Source organism: Macaca thibetana, chromosome 2 (assembly GCF_024542745.1).
Source record: "Macaca thibetana thibetana isolate TM-01 chromosome 2, ASM2454274v1, whole genome shotgun sequence".
NCBI classification, from domain to species: domain Eukaryota; kingdom Metazoa; phylum Chordata; class Mammalia; order Primates; family Cercopithecidae; genus Macaca; species Macaca thibetana.
In genome coordinates this window covers 139848076-139864047 of record NC_065579.1, presented here as the reverse complement: position 1 = coordinate 139864047, position 15972 = coordinate 139848076, and the positions used below count along the sequence as shown (strand labels likewise).

General features: G+C 47.7%; 1 protein-coding gene and 1 non-coding gene across 6 annotated transcripts in view; both read right to left on the bottom strand.

Annotated features, from left to right (window-relative positions):
• IRAK2 (interleukin 1 receptor associated kinase 2) overlaps positions 1 to 15972 on the bottom strand; it is a 78581-nt gene that overhangs the window by 16145 nt on the left and 46464 nt on the right. For all 5 annotated transcript variants that reach the window (XM_050778690.1, XM_050778694.1, XM_050778689.1 and 2 more), the window contains 6 exons: positions 14904 to 15098; positions 14757 to 14821; positions 10951 to 11065; positions 8245 to 8354; positions 4929 to 5124; positions 824 to 886 (listed from right to left, as the gene is read on the bottom strand). In XM_050778690.1, coding sequence (XP_050634647.1) covers positions 824 to 886; positions 4929 to 5124; positions 8245 to 8354; positions 10951 to 11065; positions 14757 to 14821; positions 14904 to 15098 — 744 coding nt within the window. The remainder of the gene's footprint in view (positions 1 to 823; positions 887 to 4928; positions 5125 to 8244; positions 8355 to 10950; positions 11066 to 14756; positions 14822 to 14903; positions 15099 to 15972) is intronic.
• LOC126949444 (U6 spliceosomal RNA) lies at positions 10680 to 10787 on the bottom strand. Its single transcript, XR_007723745.1, has one exon. It is a non-coding gene; the product is annotated as a U6 spliceosomal RNA (small nuclear RNA).

Here is a 15972-nt window from a genome sequence, read left to right as displayed (position 1 = left end):
CCATGTTGCCCAGGCTGGTCTCGAACTCCTGGCCTCAAGTGATCCACCTGCCTTGGCCTCCTCCAAAGTGCAAGGATTAGAGGTGTGAGCTACCACACCTAGTCAGGTTGTTATATTTTTTTTAATGACTCTGTATATCAGATCTTTGGCCTACAAAATGGAAATTGTTTTTATTAAAGAAACTTATTTAAAAGGGCAGAAATTAACTTTTATCAATTTGAGGAAAATCCCTAACGAATTGCATGATATGTAGAGAAGAAGTGCGCTTTCTGTAAACATTCCAACTTCTTTTTTTTTTTTTTTTTTTTTTTTTTTTGAGATGGAATCTTGCTCTGTCACCCAGGCTGGAGTGCAGTGGCACAATCTCAGCTCACTGCAACCTCTGCCTCCCAGGTTCAAGTGATTCTCCTGCCTCAGTCTACCAAGTAGCTAGGATTACAGGTGCATGCCACCACGCCTGGATAATGTTGCGGGGTTTTCGTACTTTTTTTTTTTTTTTTAAATAGAGACGGGATTTCATCATTTTGGCCAGGCTGGTCTTGAACTCCTGATCTCAAGTGATCCACCCACATTGGCCTCCCAAAGGCTGGGATCACAGGCATGAGCCACGGTGCCAAGCCCCACATGCTATTATCATGAAAAGGCAATGGTTGGCTGGTAGGTGGGGATGGGAGGTTAAAGCTGCTTTGTGGAGATGCAAATGCAAGCTTGGACTGGGCCTCATTAGCATGTGTAAAATTAGCTAGAGTTGAGATCTTTGCCCTCTCTACAGAGCTGTGATTCCCAAATATACCACCCAGCCAGATGTGACAAGTTCCCTTACCAGGTAAACCGGGCTTCGGTTGTTATCCATTGCAGGGATGCCAGTGAGGACCTCGGCCAACACCTGGAGAGAACAGAACGTGAGTTAGCATGGTTCAGACACTTGTACAAACAGCCAGGCCGTAGATTCTGTCTTCTCAGTTGCAAAGTCTGAGCTCGAGGCACAGCTCTGCCATTGCCAGCAGACACACCTGCCCAAAATCTGGAACGTGGGAATATCACTAAACACCTCCTCCCCCAATTAAAGATGCCACCAAGCTGCCAGTGGAAGGTTGTAATTAATTGATAGCCAGGCAGAGAAGATGGTTTTCAAAAATTCATGTGTATGTGTGTTTATGTATATTACCATAAGATATATAGGTATAGATAGATATAGATAGATACACACCCGTATATACACACTATTTTTTTTTTTTTTTTTTTTTTTTTTTGAGACGGAGTCTCGCTCTGTCGCCCAGGCTGGAGTGCAGTGGCTGGATCTCAGCTCACTGCAAGCTCCGCTTCCCGGGTTTACGCCATTCTCCTGCCTCAGCCTCCCGAGTAGCTGGGACTACAGGCGCCCGCCACCTCGCCCGGCTAGTTTTTTGTATTTTTAGTAGAGACGGGGTTTCACCATGTTAGCCAGGATGGTCTCGATCTCCTGACCTTGTGATCCGCCCATCTCGGCCTCCCAAAGTGCTGGGATTACAGGCTTGAGCCACCGCGCCCGGCCTATACACACTATTTTTTAAAGATTGTTTCTTCTTTTTTTTTTTTGAGATGGAGTCTCGCTCTGTCGCCCAGGCTGGAGTGCAGTGACCGGATCTCGGCTCACTGCAAGCTCCGCCTCCCGGGTTTATGCCATTCTCCTGCCTCAGCCTCCCAAGTAGCTGGGACTACAGGCGCCCAGCACCTCACCTGGCTCGTTTTTTGTATTTTTTAGTAGAGACGGGGTTTCACCGGGTTAGCCAGGATGGTCTCGATCTCCTGACCTCGTGATCCGCCCGTCTCGGCCTCCCAAAGTGCTGGGATTACAGGCTTGAGCCACCGCGCCCGGCCCAAGATTGTTTCATTTAAAAATCCTACAGCTGGCCAGATGCGTCGGCTCACGCCTGTAATCCCAGCACTTTGGGAGGCCGAGGCAGGTGGATCACGAGGTCAGGAAATCGAGACCATCCTGGTTAACATGGTGAAACCCCATCTCTGCTAAAAATACAAAAAATTAGCCGGGCATGATGGTGGGCGCCTGTAGTCCCAGCTACTCGGGAGGCTGAGGCAGGAGAACGGCGTGCACCCAGGAGGCAGAGCTTGCAGTAAGCTGAGATTGCACCACTGCACTCCAGCCTGGGCAACAGTGCAAGACTCCGTCTCAAAAAGAAAAGAAAAGAAAAGAAAATCCTTCAGCTATGGCAAGCAGGCATTGCTGTGTGAATCTCAGGAAAGGAAGGAGTCTGCATGCAGGCAGGTATCTCTTCCAGACAAATCTTGCAGCATCGATAGCATGTTTCACTCACAGGCCTTTCCTAACATTATTCATTAGTGCAGCCACTCGCACAAGGAGCACAGCCCTGTATACATGTAAGTCACCAGAAAATTGGCAAACCATGATATATGTCTTCATAAACAGGAAACCTGCTTTGAACAGGGTTTCTCAGTAGAGACAATGCCATGATGGTTAAGGGCTCTACAGTCAGGTCTGAGTTCAAATTCTGACTCTGTTCCTTACATGCTCAGGTGATCTTTAGGCAAGTAACTAAAACCTGAGCCTCAGTGTCCTCATCTGTTAAATGGGGACTAGCAGTTGTGAATATTAAAGGTGTGAATACCACACACTTAGTGTGGAATCTCTCTCCCACAGCATCTCTCGAAGCAAGTCAGAATAGGGTCACATTTATAGCCAAGAATCCCTCCAAGCCTGGAGGAAAAAGGATAAAGGTTTGAAACCACCCAGGATTAATAACAGACTGGCAGTGACCAGAAGAGGGCAGCAGAGGGCATCACTGCTGCAAGTGGGACAGGAGCCAATTGAAAAGGGACTCCTGACAGGTCCCTGCCAGGAAGGGATGGAACAAGGGGAAATGAATAAACAAAGATTTCCTGTGCCCCTTTCACAGGGCAGGCTCTGAGCCAAGTCCTTTATAGAGGTCACTGAGCACTCACCAAAAAACACTGAGCAATGCACTGTGCTGCCCACAGGAGAAGTCAAAGTTCAAAATCATTTCAGTCAACCAGAGGCAGGGCTGAACAAAAGGGTGGCAGGAGACAGGGGGCATTCAATGAATGAATGGACGGATGGGTGGTAGATGAATGGATGGATGGGTGAATGTGTGGGTAGGTGGATAAATGGGTGGATGGATGGGTGGCTGGGTGGCTGGGAGGGTAGGAGGGAGGGTGGGTACATGGGTGGACAGGTGGGTAGGTGGATGGGTGAGTGGGTGCAAGGGTGGGTGCGTGGGTGGATGAGCGGGAGAGTGAATGGATGGATGAGGAAGTCACCTGTGACACTAACACACTGGTTAGAGGGTCAAGAGTAAACAGATATCAGAAGGAGGGTGTAAAGGTGGGAATAACAATAACCACAGTCATCATAATATTCTTGGTAGGTGCAGGGTGCAAGGTACCATGCTCACCTGCTTACATATATTATCCCATTTGTCTCCATGTATATCGTTAGCCCCATCTTACAGAAAGCATAACTGAGGCCCAGAGACAGAGGTGCTGGGTGTAGGTCACACAGCTGAAGGTAACTGAGCTGGGCCCAGGGGTTCCATCCCCCAGTTCTTTTCTTTTTTTTTCTTTTAGACAGAGTCTTGCTCTTTTGCCCAGCCTGGAGTACAATAGTATGATCTCGGCTCACTGCAACCTCGGCCTCCCAAAGTACTGAGATTTCAGGCGTATGCCACCCCTCCCTGCCCATCCACCTGGTTCTTAAAGGAGCAGGAGCCTGGACTAGCCCTGCTGAGCTTCACTGAACAACTCGCAGTGGGGCTGAGGGAGGCAGAGGAACCTGCTGGGAGACACAGGGGTACAGAATCTGGGGTTCTTGCTGAGGGCAGAGGTGACTCAGGGCCACGGTTCTAGTGGCAGAGGTAGACAGGAGACTGTGGTCAGAGAGAGGAAGTACAGAGTTCAAGGCTAGAGAAGAAGAGAGGGTGAGGCCCACAGGGCAGCTGTGTGCACTTGGCTGAAGCCAACCTGACTGTCACTCTTCTCAGCAGCATTTCCCAGACTGGGTTCCATGGAACACTGACGAGGACAGATATTCTGAGAAAACAAGGTTCCACAGTCAAATGAGCTTGGGAAACACTGCATACCCCTCTCTGGTGAATTCACAAGTCCCAGATTAAAGGCTCATTACCATCCTACCAGTTTGAATTAATCTTGTGGTAAAGAAACCTGCTTGGCTTTGCCTAATGCAATATTTCCAAGCCTGTCAAGGCATAAACCTTTTAACCCACCAATCCTAGAGATCCAAAGGAATTGGAGTTCTACAGAAATATACTCTGTAGACTGCTACACGCAGACCATGAGCTCCTGAGGGGAGGGCTGTGTTTTCGTTACATTCATATTCCTAGTGCCTGGCACAACACAATGGCAGACAAGGATGGTGGTGGTGGCAGGATGGGATGCTGGGTGGGTCAACGGTCGCTGAATGGATGGGCAGCTAAAGAGTGGATGGATGATCGGACAGCGATGAACAAATAAGGACAAATAGACAATTGGATGGACAGGTGGATGGCTGATGGGAATAGGGAAGTCAGGAGAGGATATCTGGAGCCTACTAGAACCTGGATACTCATGAGTGGTTTTCCTTCAAGGGCTGGCAAATTTCTTCTGTAACAGGCCACACAGTAAATATGTGAGCTTTTGTGGGGCATGTTCAGTCTCTATCACATATTCCTTGGTTTAAAAATATAATCCTTTATAAATGTAGAACTACTCTTAGCTCACAGACCACACAAAATAGGCCACAGGCCAGAGTGGCCTGTGGGCCACGGTTTGACAGCCCCTGCTGAACTTTGATGGAACCCGTCTGTGTGCCTCTACCGTATCCTGTGATTACAAAGGAGCTGTGGGAAGGACAAATCAGGGCGGGCCCCAGTCTAAGCAGAGAAGGACGCTCTTACTATTCCACAGCTGAAGATGTCCACTCGCTTCGTCAGCTGCCCCACCCGGATGAAATCCTCTGGCAGATACGCAACTGACGCCTGGAACAGGTGAGTCTTCATCACGGTGTATTTTGACCTTTTGTTGACAGGACACAGGTGAGCCATTGGGTGAGCAAGCTTGGGGGTGAGATTTTGGTCCAGCAAGACATTAGAGCTGTGGAAACGAAAGGGGAGAGAACCTTCTCATTTTGAGCTGGATAACAACAGGTTGCCATGGAGACCCTTTGGGGAGACAATATAGTGGCAGAGCAACATCGGCTCCTGCAAGTTGAGGTCTCTAAAGACCCTCAGCATGGAGCTTCTGAGGCAGCCCTGACTGGGGAAGAGAGGACATCAGGAGCATACTCCCCCCAGCAAATGGAGATGGAGTTCAGAATTAGTCTTGCTGCCCCAGGAATGTGGCCAAAGAAGTGCAGCCTCCCTAATTCCCACAGACGCCAACCCTGATCAGCCTCAGCTTGCCAAGCCTATAGGTTGTGCAGACTCGGTCTCTTCCACAACTGTTCCAACCCCCAGCTCTGGCATGGCTGACTCAGGTCTAAGTGGCCAGCATCCTTTGTGACTAAACCTGCCCCAGATCATGTTAAAAAAAAAAAAAATCCCTCTTAGCCAGGCACAGTGGCTCATGCCTGTAATCCCAGCACTTTGGGAGGCAGAGATGGGCAGATCACCTGAGGTCAGGAGTTCAAGACCAGCCTGGCCAACATGCTGAAACTCCATCTCTACCAAAAATACAAAAATTAGCCAGGTGTGGTGGTGGGCGCCTGTAGTCCCAGCTACTCAGGAGGCTGAGGCAGGAGAATCGCTTGAACCCAGGAGGCAGAGGTGCACTCCAGCCTGGGCAACAGAGTGACACACTGTCTCAAAAAAAAAAAAAAAAAAAATCATTTGACCCAGTCATCTAACCCACAGGAGCAAACACTGAGAACATACTCCAAAATGGGAAAAAGCTAAGCCACATGTGTACCGATATTTAGTGCAGGCCAGGTGTAGTGACTCGTGCCTGTAATCCCAATACTTCGTGAGGCCAAGACAGGAGGATCGCCTGAGCCCAGGAGTTTGAGACCAGCGTGGGCAGCATGGCAAGACCTCATCTCCACTAAAACAAATTTAGCTGGGCATGGTGGTGCATGCCTGTAGTCCCAGCTACTTGGGAGGCTGAGATGGGAAGCTGCGGTGAGCAGAGATTGCACCACTGTACTCCAGCCTGGGCAAAAGAGCAAGACCCTGTTTCAAAAAAAATTTTTTTTTGGCCAGGCACGGTGGCTCATGCCTGTAATCCCAGCACTTTGGGAGGCCAAGGTGGGCGGATCACGAGGTCAGGAGATCGAGACCATCCTGGCTAACACGGTGAAACCCCATCTCTACTAAAAATACAGAAAATTAGCCGGGAGTGGTGGCAGGTGCCTGTCGTCCCAGCTACTCGGTAGGCTGAGGCAGGAGAAGGGCATGAACCTGGGAGGCGGAGCTTGCAGTGAGCAGAGATTGCACCACTGCACTCCACAACAGAGCGAGACTCTGTCTTTTTTTTTTTTTTTGTATTTTTAGTAGAGACAGTGTTTCACCATGTTAGCCAGGATGGTCTTGATCTCCTGACCTCGTGATCTGCCTGCCTCAGCTCCCCAAAGTGCTGGGATTACAGGCACGAGCCACTGCACCCGGCCAAAAAAAAAAAAAAGTTTTTATCATGTGTGCAAGGAGTGGTTAAGTAAATTATGGGCAAATTCCTTCAGGGGAAGATTAACAAGACACTAAAAAACATGATGGTATACAATGTAGTGAAATGTTTACTATATTTAAATGAAGGGGTAAAGAACAGGATGTGAATTGGTACCTAGGTGCAACCTACAGACTAAGGATTTGTGTGGGCAGGAACTGAAAAAAGAAACAAAACCTAGGCAGGGCGCGGTGGCTCAAGCCTGTAATCCCAGCACTTTGGGAGGCCGAGACGGGCGGATCACGAGGTCAGGAGATCGAGACCATCCTGGCTAACATGGTGAAACCCCGTCTCTACTAAAAATACAAAAAATTAGCCGAGCGAGGTGACGGGCGCCTGTAGTCTCAGCTACACGGGAGGCTGAGGCAGGAGAATGGCGTAAACCCGGGAGGCGGAGCTTGCAGTGAGCTGAGATCCGGCCACTGCACTCCAGCCCGGGCGATAGAGCGAGACTCCGTCTCAACAAAAAAAAAAAAAAAAAAAAAGAAACAAAACCTAGAGGCCAGCTGATGAGTCACAGGGTAGGTCAGTGGTGACCTCTCTCACCCTTGCATTTCCTTGACTGCTATTACAATTATTGTTGCAATTAAATAAAAATTGGGGCAGAGGGCTGGGGGTGGTGGCTCACACCTGTAATCCCAGCACTTTGGGAGACCAAGGCGGGTAGATCACCTGAAGTCAGTAGTTCAAGACCAGCCTGGCCAATAGGGTAAAAGCCTATCTACTAAAAATACAAAAATTAGCTCGGTGTGGTGGCGAGCACCTGTAATCCCAGCTACTCAGGAGGCTAAGGCAGGAGAATCACTTGAACCAGGGAGGTAGAGGTTGCAGTGAGCTGAGATTGCACCACTGCACTCCAGACTGGGTGACAAGAGTGAAACTCTGTCTCAAAAAACAAAAAAAAATTCGGGGAGAGAAAAGAGGAAAGGACTTCCACAAGTCAAATGGAAAGAGAACTTTGGAGAAATATGAGTTCTGTGTCTATGAAGCCAGTTCTGCCAAATTTTCTGGTATCTTTGGAATCCCTCCCTATCCTAACCATCCCTAGATGGGGACCTCTCCCTCTCGTGTGCATGGCACTGAGATGCAGGGATGCAGGCCTAAGCTGCAGGAGCCGTCCAGACAAGATGCTAACACCAACAGCTACACAAGGAAGGCACAAGTCTCAGAGAAGACACTGAACGAGGAGCTCGAAATCCCAGGGGGTTGGCAGACATGGCCCAAAGTTCAAGGATGGGGTCCAGGCCAGCTGCTGAGTGGACGGTGAGATGCAGCAAGGTGTGGAGGGCTTGTTGGAAAAACAGCAGCTCCGAAAGACAAATGTGACAGGTAGGGAATTCATGCTGAGAGCAATTAGACTCAGAGCACAGCCCGGAAACACTGATTTTTGAGGGCATAACAGAGAAAAAGACATCCAGGGGAGGGCAGAGGAGAGGAGGTGGGAAGAGAAAAACAAAGAGGACAGGAGTGAGTGGCAGGGGTGAGGTGAGCCAGGAATAGGTGCCAGTTCTACCCTTGCAGCCCAGGCCCCAGCAAGGTCCAGCCCACCTCTCTCACCTCTTGACGTTGCTGTGGATGAACTCCAGACCATGCAGGTACTCGACGGCACAGAGCAGCCCTGAGCAGATGCTGACACGCTGGGGCCAGGGGAGGGGGTCGGAGCCACCCTAAGAGAAAGAAAAACAGGACAAACAGTCACAATGTACCTTTCTAAGTCTTGATGGTGGCCGGGCGCAGGGGCTCACACCTGTAATCCCAGCACTTTGGGAGGCCGAGGCAGGCGGATCACGAGGTCAGGAGATCGAGACCATCCTGGCTAACACAGTAAAACCCCATCTCTACTAAAAATACAAAAAATTATCTGGGCATGGTGGCGGGTGCCTGTAGTCCGAACTACTTGGGAGGCTGAGGCAGGAGAATGACGTGAATCCAGGAGGCGGAGCTTGCAGTGAGCCAAGATTGTGCCACTGTACTCCAGCCTGGCAACAAAGCGAGACTCTGTCTCAAAAAAAAAAAAAAAAACTAAGTCCTGATGGCAGGGTCCCCGGCTCCTGACCCTCCTCCTGCCCTTCATGTCCTCTGCCAGAGGGCTCAGCATGATACTGCGAGTTTTTCATTGTTTTTGTTTGTTTGTTTGCTTGCTTGTTTTGAGACAGGGTGTTGCTCTGTCACCCAGACTGGAATGCAGCATCATAGCTCACTGTAGCCTTGAAATCCCAGGTTCAAGTGACTCTCCCGCCTCAGACTCCCAAGTAGCTGGGATCACAGGCACGTGCCACCACTCCCAGCTAATTTTTGTATTTTTCGTGAATACAGGAAATGTGGCCATGTTGGCCACGCTGGTCTCGAATTCCTGGGCTCAAGTGATCCACCCACCTCGCTCTCCCTAAGTGCTGAGATTACAGGCATGAGCCATGTGCCTCACCCTATACTATGGGTTTTGACATCCGACAGATCTAGAGGTAACTCCCAGTTCAGACATGCACTAGCTATGTAATTTTGGAAAAAGACACTTAATGTCTCTGAGCTTCAGTTTCCTTGGGTATAAAATGGAAATGTTAATCCCTATGTTTTAGGGTTGCTGTAAGGATTCAAGGAAATATATGGTATGCCCCTAGCATAGCACCTGCCACACAGTAGGTGCTCAATCAGCGGTTATTTTCATCATGTCTATTATAGTGGCTGCTCTGGAATTTCTCTCGGAAAGAGGCTGGTTGGGAGAAGAGCTAGGGAGCTTGTGTGTGAGAGCCAAGCACCTGGGCCTTACGCTGATTTTATCTGTATTAGGGGAAACTTCACCAGGGCTAACTCTCATTTGCTCCCACTGTTGTTCTAAGACTGACTCTCCCAGGCTAAATCATCACTTTTTTTTTTTTTTTTTTTTTTTTTTGAGACAGAGTCTCACTTTGTCACCCAGGCTGGAGTGCAGTGGCACAATCTCAGCTCATTGCAACCTCTGCCTCCCGGGTTCAAGTGATTCTCCTGTCTCAGCCTCCTGAGTAGCTGGTACCACAGGCACATGCCACTATGCCTGACTAATTCTTATATTTTTAGTAGAGACAGGGTTTCACCATATTGGTCAGGCTGGTCTCAAACTTCTGACCTCAAGTGATCCACCTGCCTCAGCTTCCCAAAGTGCTGGGATTACAAGAGTGAGCCACTGTGCCCAGCCTCATCACTTATTTTTGAAGCCCTGGAGTAGGACCCACATCCACTAAGAACTGGCCTGGACAACCCCTGCTAATTTCTTCTAAAAAACTCTGAAACCTAGAGCCAGACAAACCCAATGTAAGCTCTGGCCTGACACTTGTCTCCTATGTTCCTTTGGGCAACTCACTTTGTCTCTATGTGTCAGAGATTCCTCTTTTGAAAAATGGGAGAAGAAAGTGCTTTGGCTGTGGCACGGCCTGGAGGAGATGACCTGTGTAAAACCCTTATCAAAGCAACCTGCACACAGTGAGTGCCCAGAAAAGCTAATGATCATTAGTATGCCATGAATAACTGCTTTGTCTGGTCTCTGCCATGGGAAGCAATAATTCTGTTATGGAATAACTCTTTCCCCTCTATTTGAGGATACGATAAGCAGAGGCCTGTTTTAAAACACTGTAATTTTTATTAAGGATTACCTTCACATGATGTAATACTCTAATAGTAAGTTTGCTTCTTATTCTGGGCCCCAATCACCTAGTTCTCCTCCCTAGCAGTAGCCAGTGAACCAGCTTCTTGTGTATCTTTCCAGAGATATTCCATAAACACACAAGCAAATAGGTATATATTAGAAAAACATTTTATAACAAAAATTCACCTCTACTTTTCCATACTCTTTACCTCTTAATTCTTTTTCTTGTCCTACTGCATTGGCTAACACCTCCGGAACCACATTGAACGAAGTTCGTTCTGTGAGATACTTTTGTCATGCTCTTGATTTGAATGAAATGCCTCTCATCAAATTTTTTTATAGATATTTTCCTGAAGATGTTTAATCAGATCTTTTTGTGCTTTTCTTTTTCTTTTTCATATTTTGTCATCCTCATTCAGGAGCCATGCTGATCTTCTCTGTATCATTCCAATTTTGGTACCCATGCTGCCAAAGTGAGCACTTAACCAGATTTTATGTATCCTGGCCCCACTTCTCTCCTTGAAGTCTCCCTGGTCTCACCTAGATGGCCCCTCTCCCCTCTGAATTTCTGTAAGTCCTTAACCCTTGACCCCACGGCGGGGTGCAGCCTGGTCCCATTCTCTGACCATGACCCAGTCCCTTACCTGACCCTGCAGTCTGTCCTGTAGGGAACCATTTGCCATGTAGGGGTAGATGAAGCTGTGAAACTGTCTTGCAGCACAGAAGCCCAGCACAGGTAAGACATTGGGGTGGCAGCATCTGGAATCGGGCATCAGTGCAGGGGTGAGGAGTCAGACGGAAAGAATGATCTACTTCCTCATGTCCCACCCCTCTTCTGCCCTCTCCTCCTCCAACGCCACCAGTAACCTCCCAGGTTACTGGTGCCACATGCTCTGACCCCTAAGGGCCTGGCCCAAGTGGAAAGATGAAAACTACTTGCCTTCAAGGAGTGTGGCAGTCCTCACCCTGCTTTACTGCTCTGCAGCACATGACACCTCAACTGCCCCATCTCCAGAAACAGAGACTGAGAGCTTAAGGGACTTGCCCAAGGTCAGAAACTAGCAAGCAGTAAAGCCAGGACCAGATCCCACATCTGCCTGACTCTAGGACTGGGGTTCTTTCCTGAAATCCTCTTCTGCTGGTTCTCAGTCACCATTCCCTCCTGACTCTCCTCCTACGTCTCTCACCACCCTGTCCTGGCCCTTTTCACTCAGACCCCCCTCCTTTGCCTTCCTCTTTCTGCCAGCTGGACTCCTTATCTTGTTTAGCATGTTGCTCCTCCAAGAACCTCCCATTGCTATAGGGAACATTCCCAAATCTCTTATCGCCAGCACCATCCTAAGCTCCAGACCTGAACGTCAGCTTGCATCCTGATGCTCAGGTCAACATCATCCTAGCCTCAACAAGTCCCAAACCTGTTTTTTCACCCATATTTATTATCCCAGAAAGGCACATCACCACCCACCCAGTTTCCTAGAAACCTTCTTATCTCCCATATCAAATCAGTCACCATTCACTGCCACAAATAACTTTTAAAATGTCCCTTCATTCCCCTCTCCTCTGCCTTGGGTCACTTGGATTGGGTTAGGCTCTGATTCAACCTCCCAAGACCATTGTAAATGGCCTCCTGCCGTATCTCTCCACCCTTCTCTGCTTCCCGCAAGCCAACCTATTACTCGCTTTTGCATACTCATTAGAGTTATTTACATGTCTCCCCACTGGACCATAAACTTTCCCAAGGCAGGGGCTCTGTATGCTTCTGGCCTACACTCCGTAGAGCCTAGAAAAGGGCTTGGCTACTCACATTTTCTAAATCGATGAATGAAGGAGTGACTGCCGACTCCGTGAAAGCACTAAGCCAAAGTGGAAAGGGAATCATACTTCTAGTTTTTATTAGATGTGTGTGTGTGTATCTATGTGTGTGTGTGTATGTACACATATGAGTATTCATATACATGTATGTATAGAGAAAGCATTAAAGAAAACATATCGAAATATGGGCCCGGCACAATGGCTCACATCTAAAATCCCAACACTTCAGAGGCCAAAGCAGGAGGATCACTTGAGCCAGGGAGTTCAAAACCAGCCTGGGCAACATAGCGAGATCCTGTCTCTACAAAAAAAGTTTTAACAATTAAAAAAGGAAATATATCAAAATATTAAAACAGTAGTGCTTATCTATAGGTGCTGTGAAAAATAGTTTCTGTTTTCTTATTTATAATTTTCTTTATGTTTAAATTTTTACTATTTAAATAATTAATTAATTTAAAAAAAATTTTTTTTGAGACAGAGTCTCACTCTGTTGCCCAGGCTGGAGTGCAGTGGTGCAATCTGGGATCACTGCAACCTCCAAACCTCCACTTCCTGGGCTCAAGTGATTCTCATTCCTCAGCCTCCTGAGTAGTTGGGACTACAGGTGCGTGCCTACACGCCAGGCTGATGTTTGTATGATAGACATGAGGTTTTGCCATGTTGGCCAGGCTGGTCTCAAACTGACCTCAACTGATCTGCCCACCTCGGCCTCCCAAAGTGCTGGCATTACAGGTGTGAGCCACCATGCCCGGCCTTTATTTATTTTTGAGACAGAGACTCACTTTGTTGCCCAGGCTGGAATGTAGTGTCGTAATCTCGGCTCACTGTAACTCTGCCTCCTGGGCTCAAGTGATCCTCCCACCTCAGCCTCCCGAGTAGCTGGGACTGCAGGCATGCACCACCACACCCAGCTAATTTTTGTATTTTTTGTAGAGATGGGGTTTTGCCATGTTGCCCAGGCTGATCTCGAACTCCTGGGCTTAAGTGACCCACTCACCTCAGCCTCCCAAAGTGCTGGTATTATAGGTGTGAGCCACCATGCCCAGCCAAAAAAATGTTTTTAGATATATATTTTTTTCAGTTGAGACAGGGTATAGCTATGTTGCCCAAGCTGGTCTCAAACTCCTTGGCTCAAGCAATCCTCTTGCCTCGGCATCAAAGTTCTGGGATTACAGGTATGAACCACCATACCTGGTCAATTTTCTTTATTTTTTTTTTTAATTTTATTTATTTATTTATTTTTTGAGATGGAGTTTCGCTGTTGTTGCCCAGGCTGGAGTGCAATGGCGTGATCTCGGCTCACCACAACCTCCGCCTTCCAGGTCCAGGTTCAAGCAATTCTCCTGTCTCGGCCTCCCTAGTAGCTGGGATTACAGACGCCCACCACCACGCCCGGCTAATTTTGTACTTTTGGTAGAGACAGGGTTTCTCCATGTTGGTCAGGCTGGTCTCGAACTCCTGACCTCAGGTGATCCGCCTGCCTCAGCCTCCCAAAGTGCTGTGATTACAGGCATGAGCCACTGCGCCCGGCTAATTTTCTTTATTTTTTAACACAGGTTCCAGAATGAACAGATACTCAATTTTCTTTATTTCTTAAAATACCCTACAATATAAGGCATAAGTGTTTCAGATGAAAAATAATTTTTTTAAAAAAAAGCACACACATGGCCGGGCACAGTGGCTCACACCTACAATCCCAGCATTTTGGGAGGTCGAGGCAGGAGGATCATTTGAGCTCACCAGCCTGGTCAACATAGCAAGACCCCATCTCTACAAAAAAAAAAAAAAAGAAAAAGAAAAAAATGAACTGGGTGCACACCTATAGTCCCAGCTTCTCAGAGGCTGAGGTGGGAGGATCACAAGCCCAGGAGTTCAAAGCTGCAGTGATCTACGATCATTCCAAGGCCATTCTAGCCTAGGCAATAGAGCAAGACCCTATCTCTTAAAAAAGAAAAATAAAGCCTGGCACGGTGGCTCACACTTGTAATCCCAGCACTTTAGGAGACCAGAGTGGAAAGATCACTTGAGATCAGAAGTTTGAGACCATCCTGGCCAACATGGCGAAACCCCGTCTCTACTAAAAATACAAAAATTAGCCGGGCGTGGTGGTGCACGCCTATAATCTCAGCTACTCGGGAGGTTAAGGCTCGAGAGTCACCTGAACCTGGTAGCAGAGGTTGCAGTGAGCCGAGATCACACCACTGCACTCCAGCCTGGGAGACAGAGAAAGACTCTGTCTCAAAAAAATAAATAAATAAATAAAAAATAAAGAAAGAAAGAAAAAAAAAGGAGAGAAGCAGATTTATTCCCATGTGGAAGGAAGGAGTTGGAGTAAGCCAAGGTTCCTTTATAATTCTAATCTAGACATGGAATTGCTACACAGGAGAAGAATGGACTCTGGAGCCAAACCAGGTAGATCCAAATCCTGGCTCTGCCGCTCATTAGCTGTGTGACCTTGGATGAGACATTTAACCCCTCTGTGCCTCAATTTACCCATCTGTAAAATAATGTGATAATAGCAGCTACATTTATAGGGTTCTTGTAAGGACTAAATGACATGCCTGGCACACAGGAAGCACTATATAAAGGTTAGCCATCATCATTATTAAACACAGGATTTTCCAAAGGGGAGGCTTACCTAAGACAAATCTGCAGCTCTGCCTGGAAGAATCTTTCAATTGATCCTGGACTTGAACAGGCTGTCTGCGGAGAAAGAAATCAGAGCGTGAAGATCCCGCCCCACCCCTGCAGCCTCCACCCCAACTAGAAACCAAGAAGCGCTCACCTCTCTGAGCTTCTTGAAGACGAATGGCGTCCCGTGCCTGTGCCCTCGGTAGACATCAGCAAAGGTCCCCTGGCTGATTTTGTGGTTTTGATTGAAGTCATCAGTTGCCTGGACCACATCTGCCTCACTCCAGAAAAGGCTGTCTCCAGCCAAGCTCAAAAGTTTTTCCTGCTTAGGAATGGAGGTGCTGTAGTCCTGGACACCCAGAGAGAAGAGATGGAGATTACTATGGAATCTCGTTTCCTCTGCTACCTCAAGGGACCTTGGAACAACAGAGCTGAAGGGGAGGAGGGGATCATCTTATCCAACGGAAACTGTAAAAAGGACATGGAGAGACCCAAGCTCAAATCCCAGCTCCATCTGTATCTTGCTCTGTGACCTTGGGTGAGCTACTTAACCTCTCTGAGCCTCAATTTTTTCCATCAGCAAAAATGAAAGTAACAGTAGTACCCTGAAGAGTAATTTTGAAGACTAAGATGTGAGTATTCCTGGCACATGGTTGATGTTTCCTTTAATTCAGTTTACAAAAGTGAGCACTGAGGAAATAAAACAGCTGAAGTGAGGTCACACAGCTGGTCAGCGGCCGAGCTCAGCACCCTTGGTCCAATACACAGCATGGATAATGGGGTTCCAGACTCCTGGGAAGTGGGATACAGGTTCCTATAACCAAACCAGGGGTGTCCAATTGTTGGTTTGCCTAGACCATGCTGGAAGAATTGTCCTGGGCCACACATAAAATACGCTAATACTAATGATAGCTGATGAGCTTTAAAAAAAAAATTGCAAAAAAAACTCATAATGTTTTAAGAAACTTTACGAATTTGTGTTGGGCCACCTTCAAAGCCATCCTGGGCTGCACACGACCCATGGGCAAGCAAGACAAGCCTGCTCTAAACAGAATTCCAGAGACTGCATGTGTACATAAGCCTATAAAGAGAAGTTCTGCTTCCCTTTTTAATAACTTCTCTCTTTAAAACAGATGTACGGAAATTTTAAAAAAAAATTTTTTTTTGAGACAGAGTCTTGCACTGTCGCTCAGGCTAGAGTGCAGTGGTGCAATCTCGGCTCA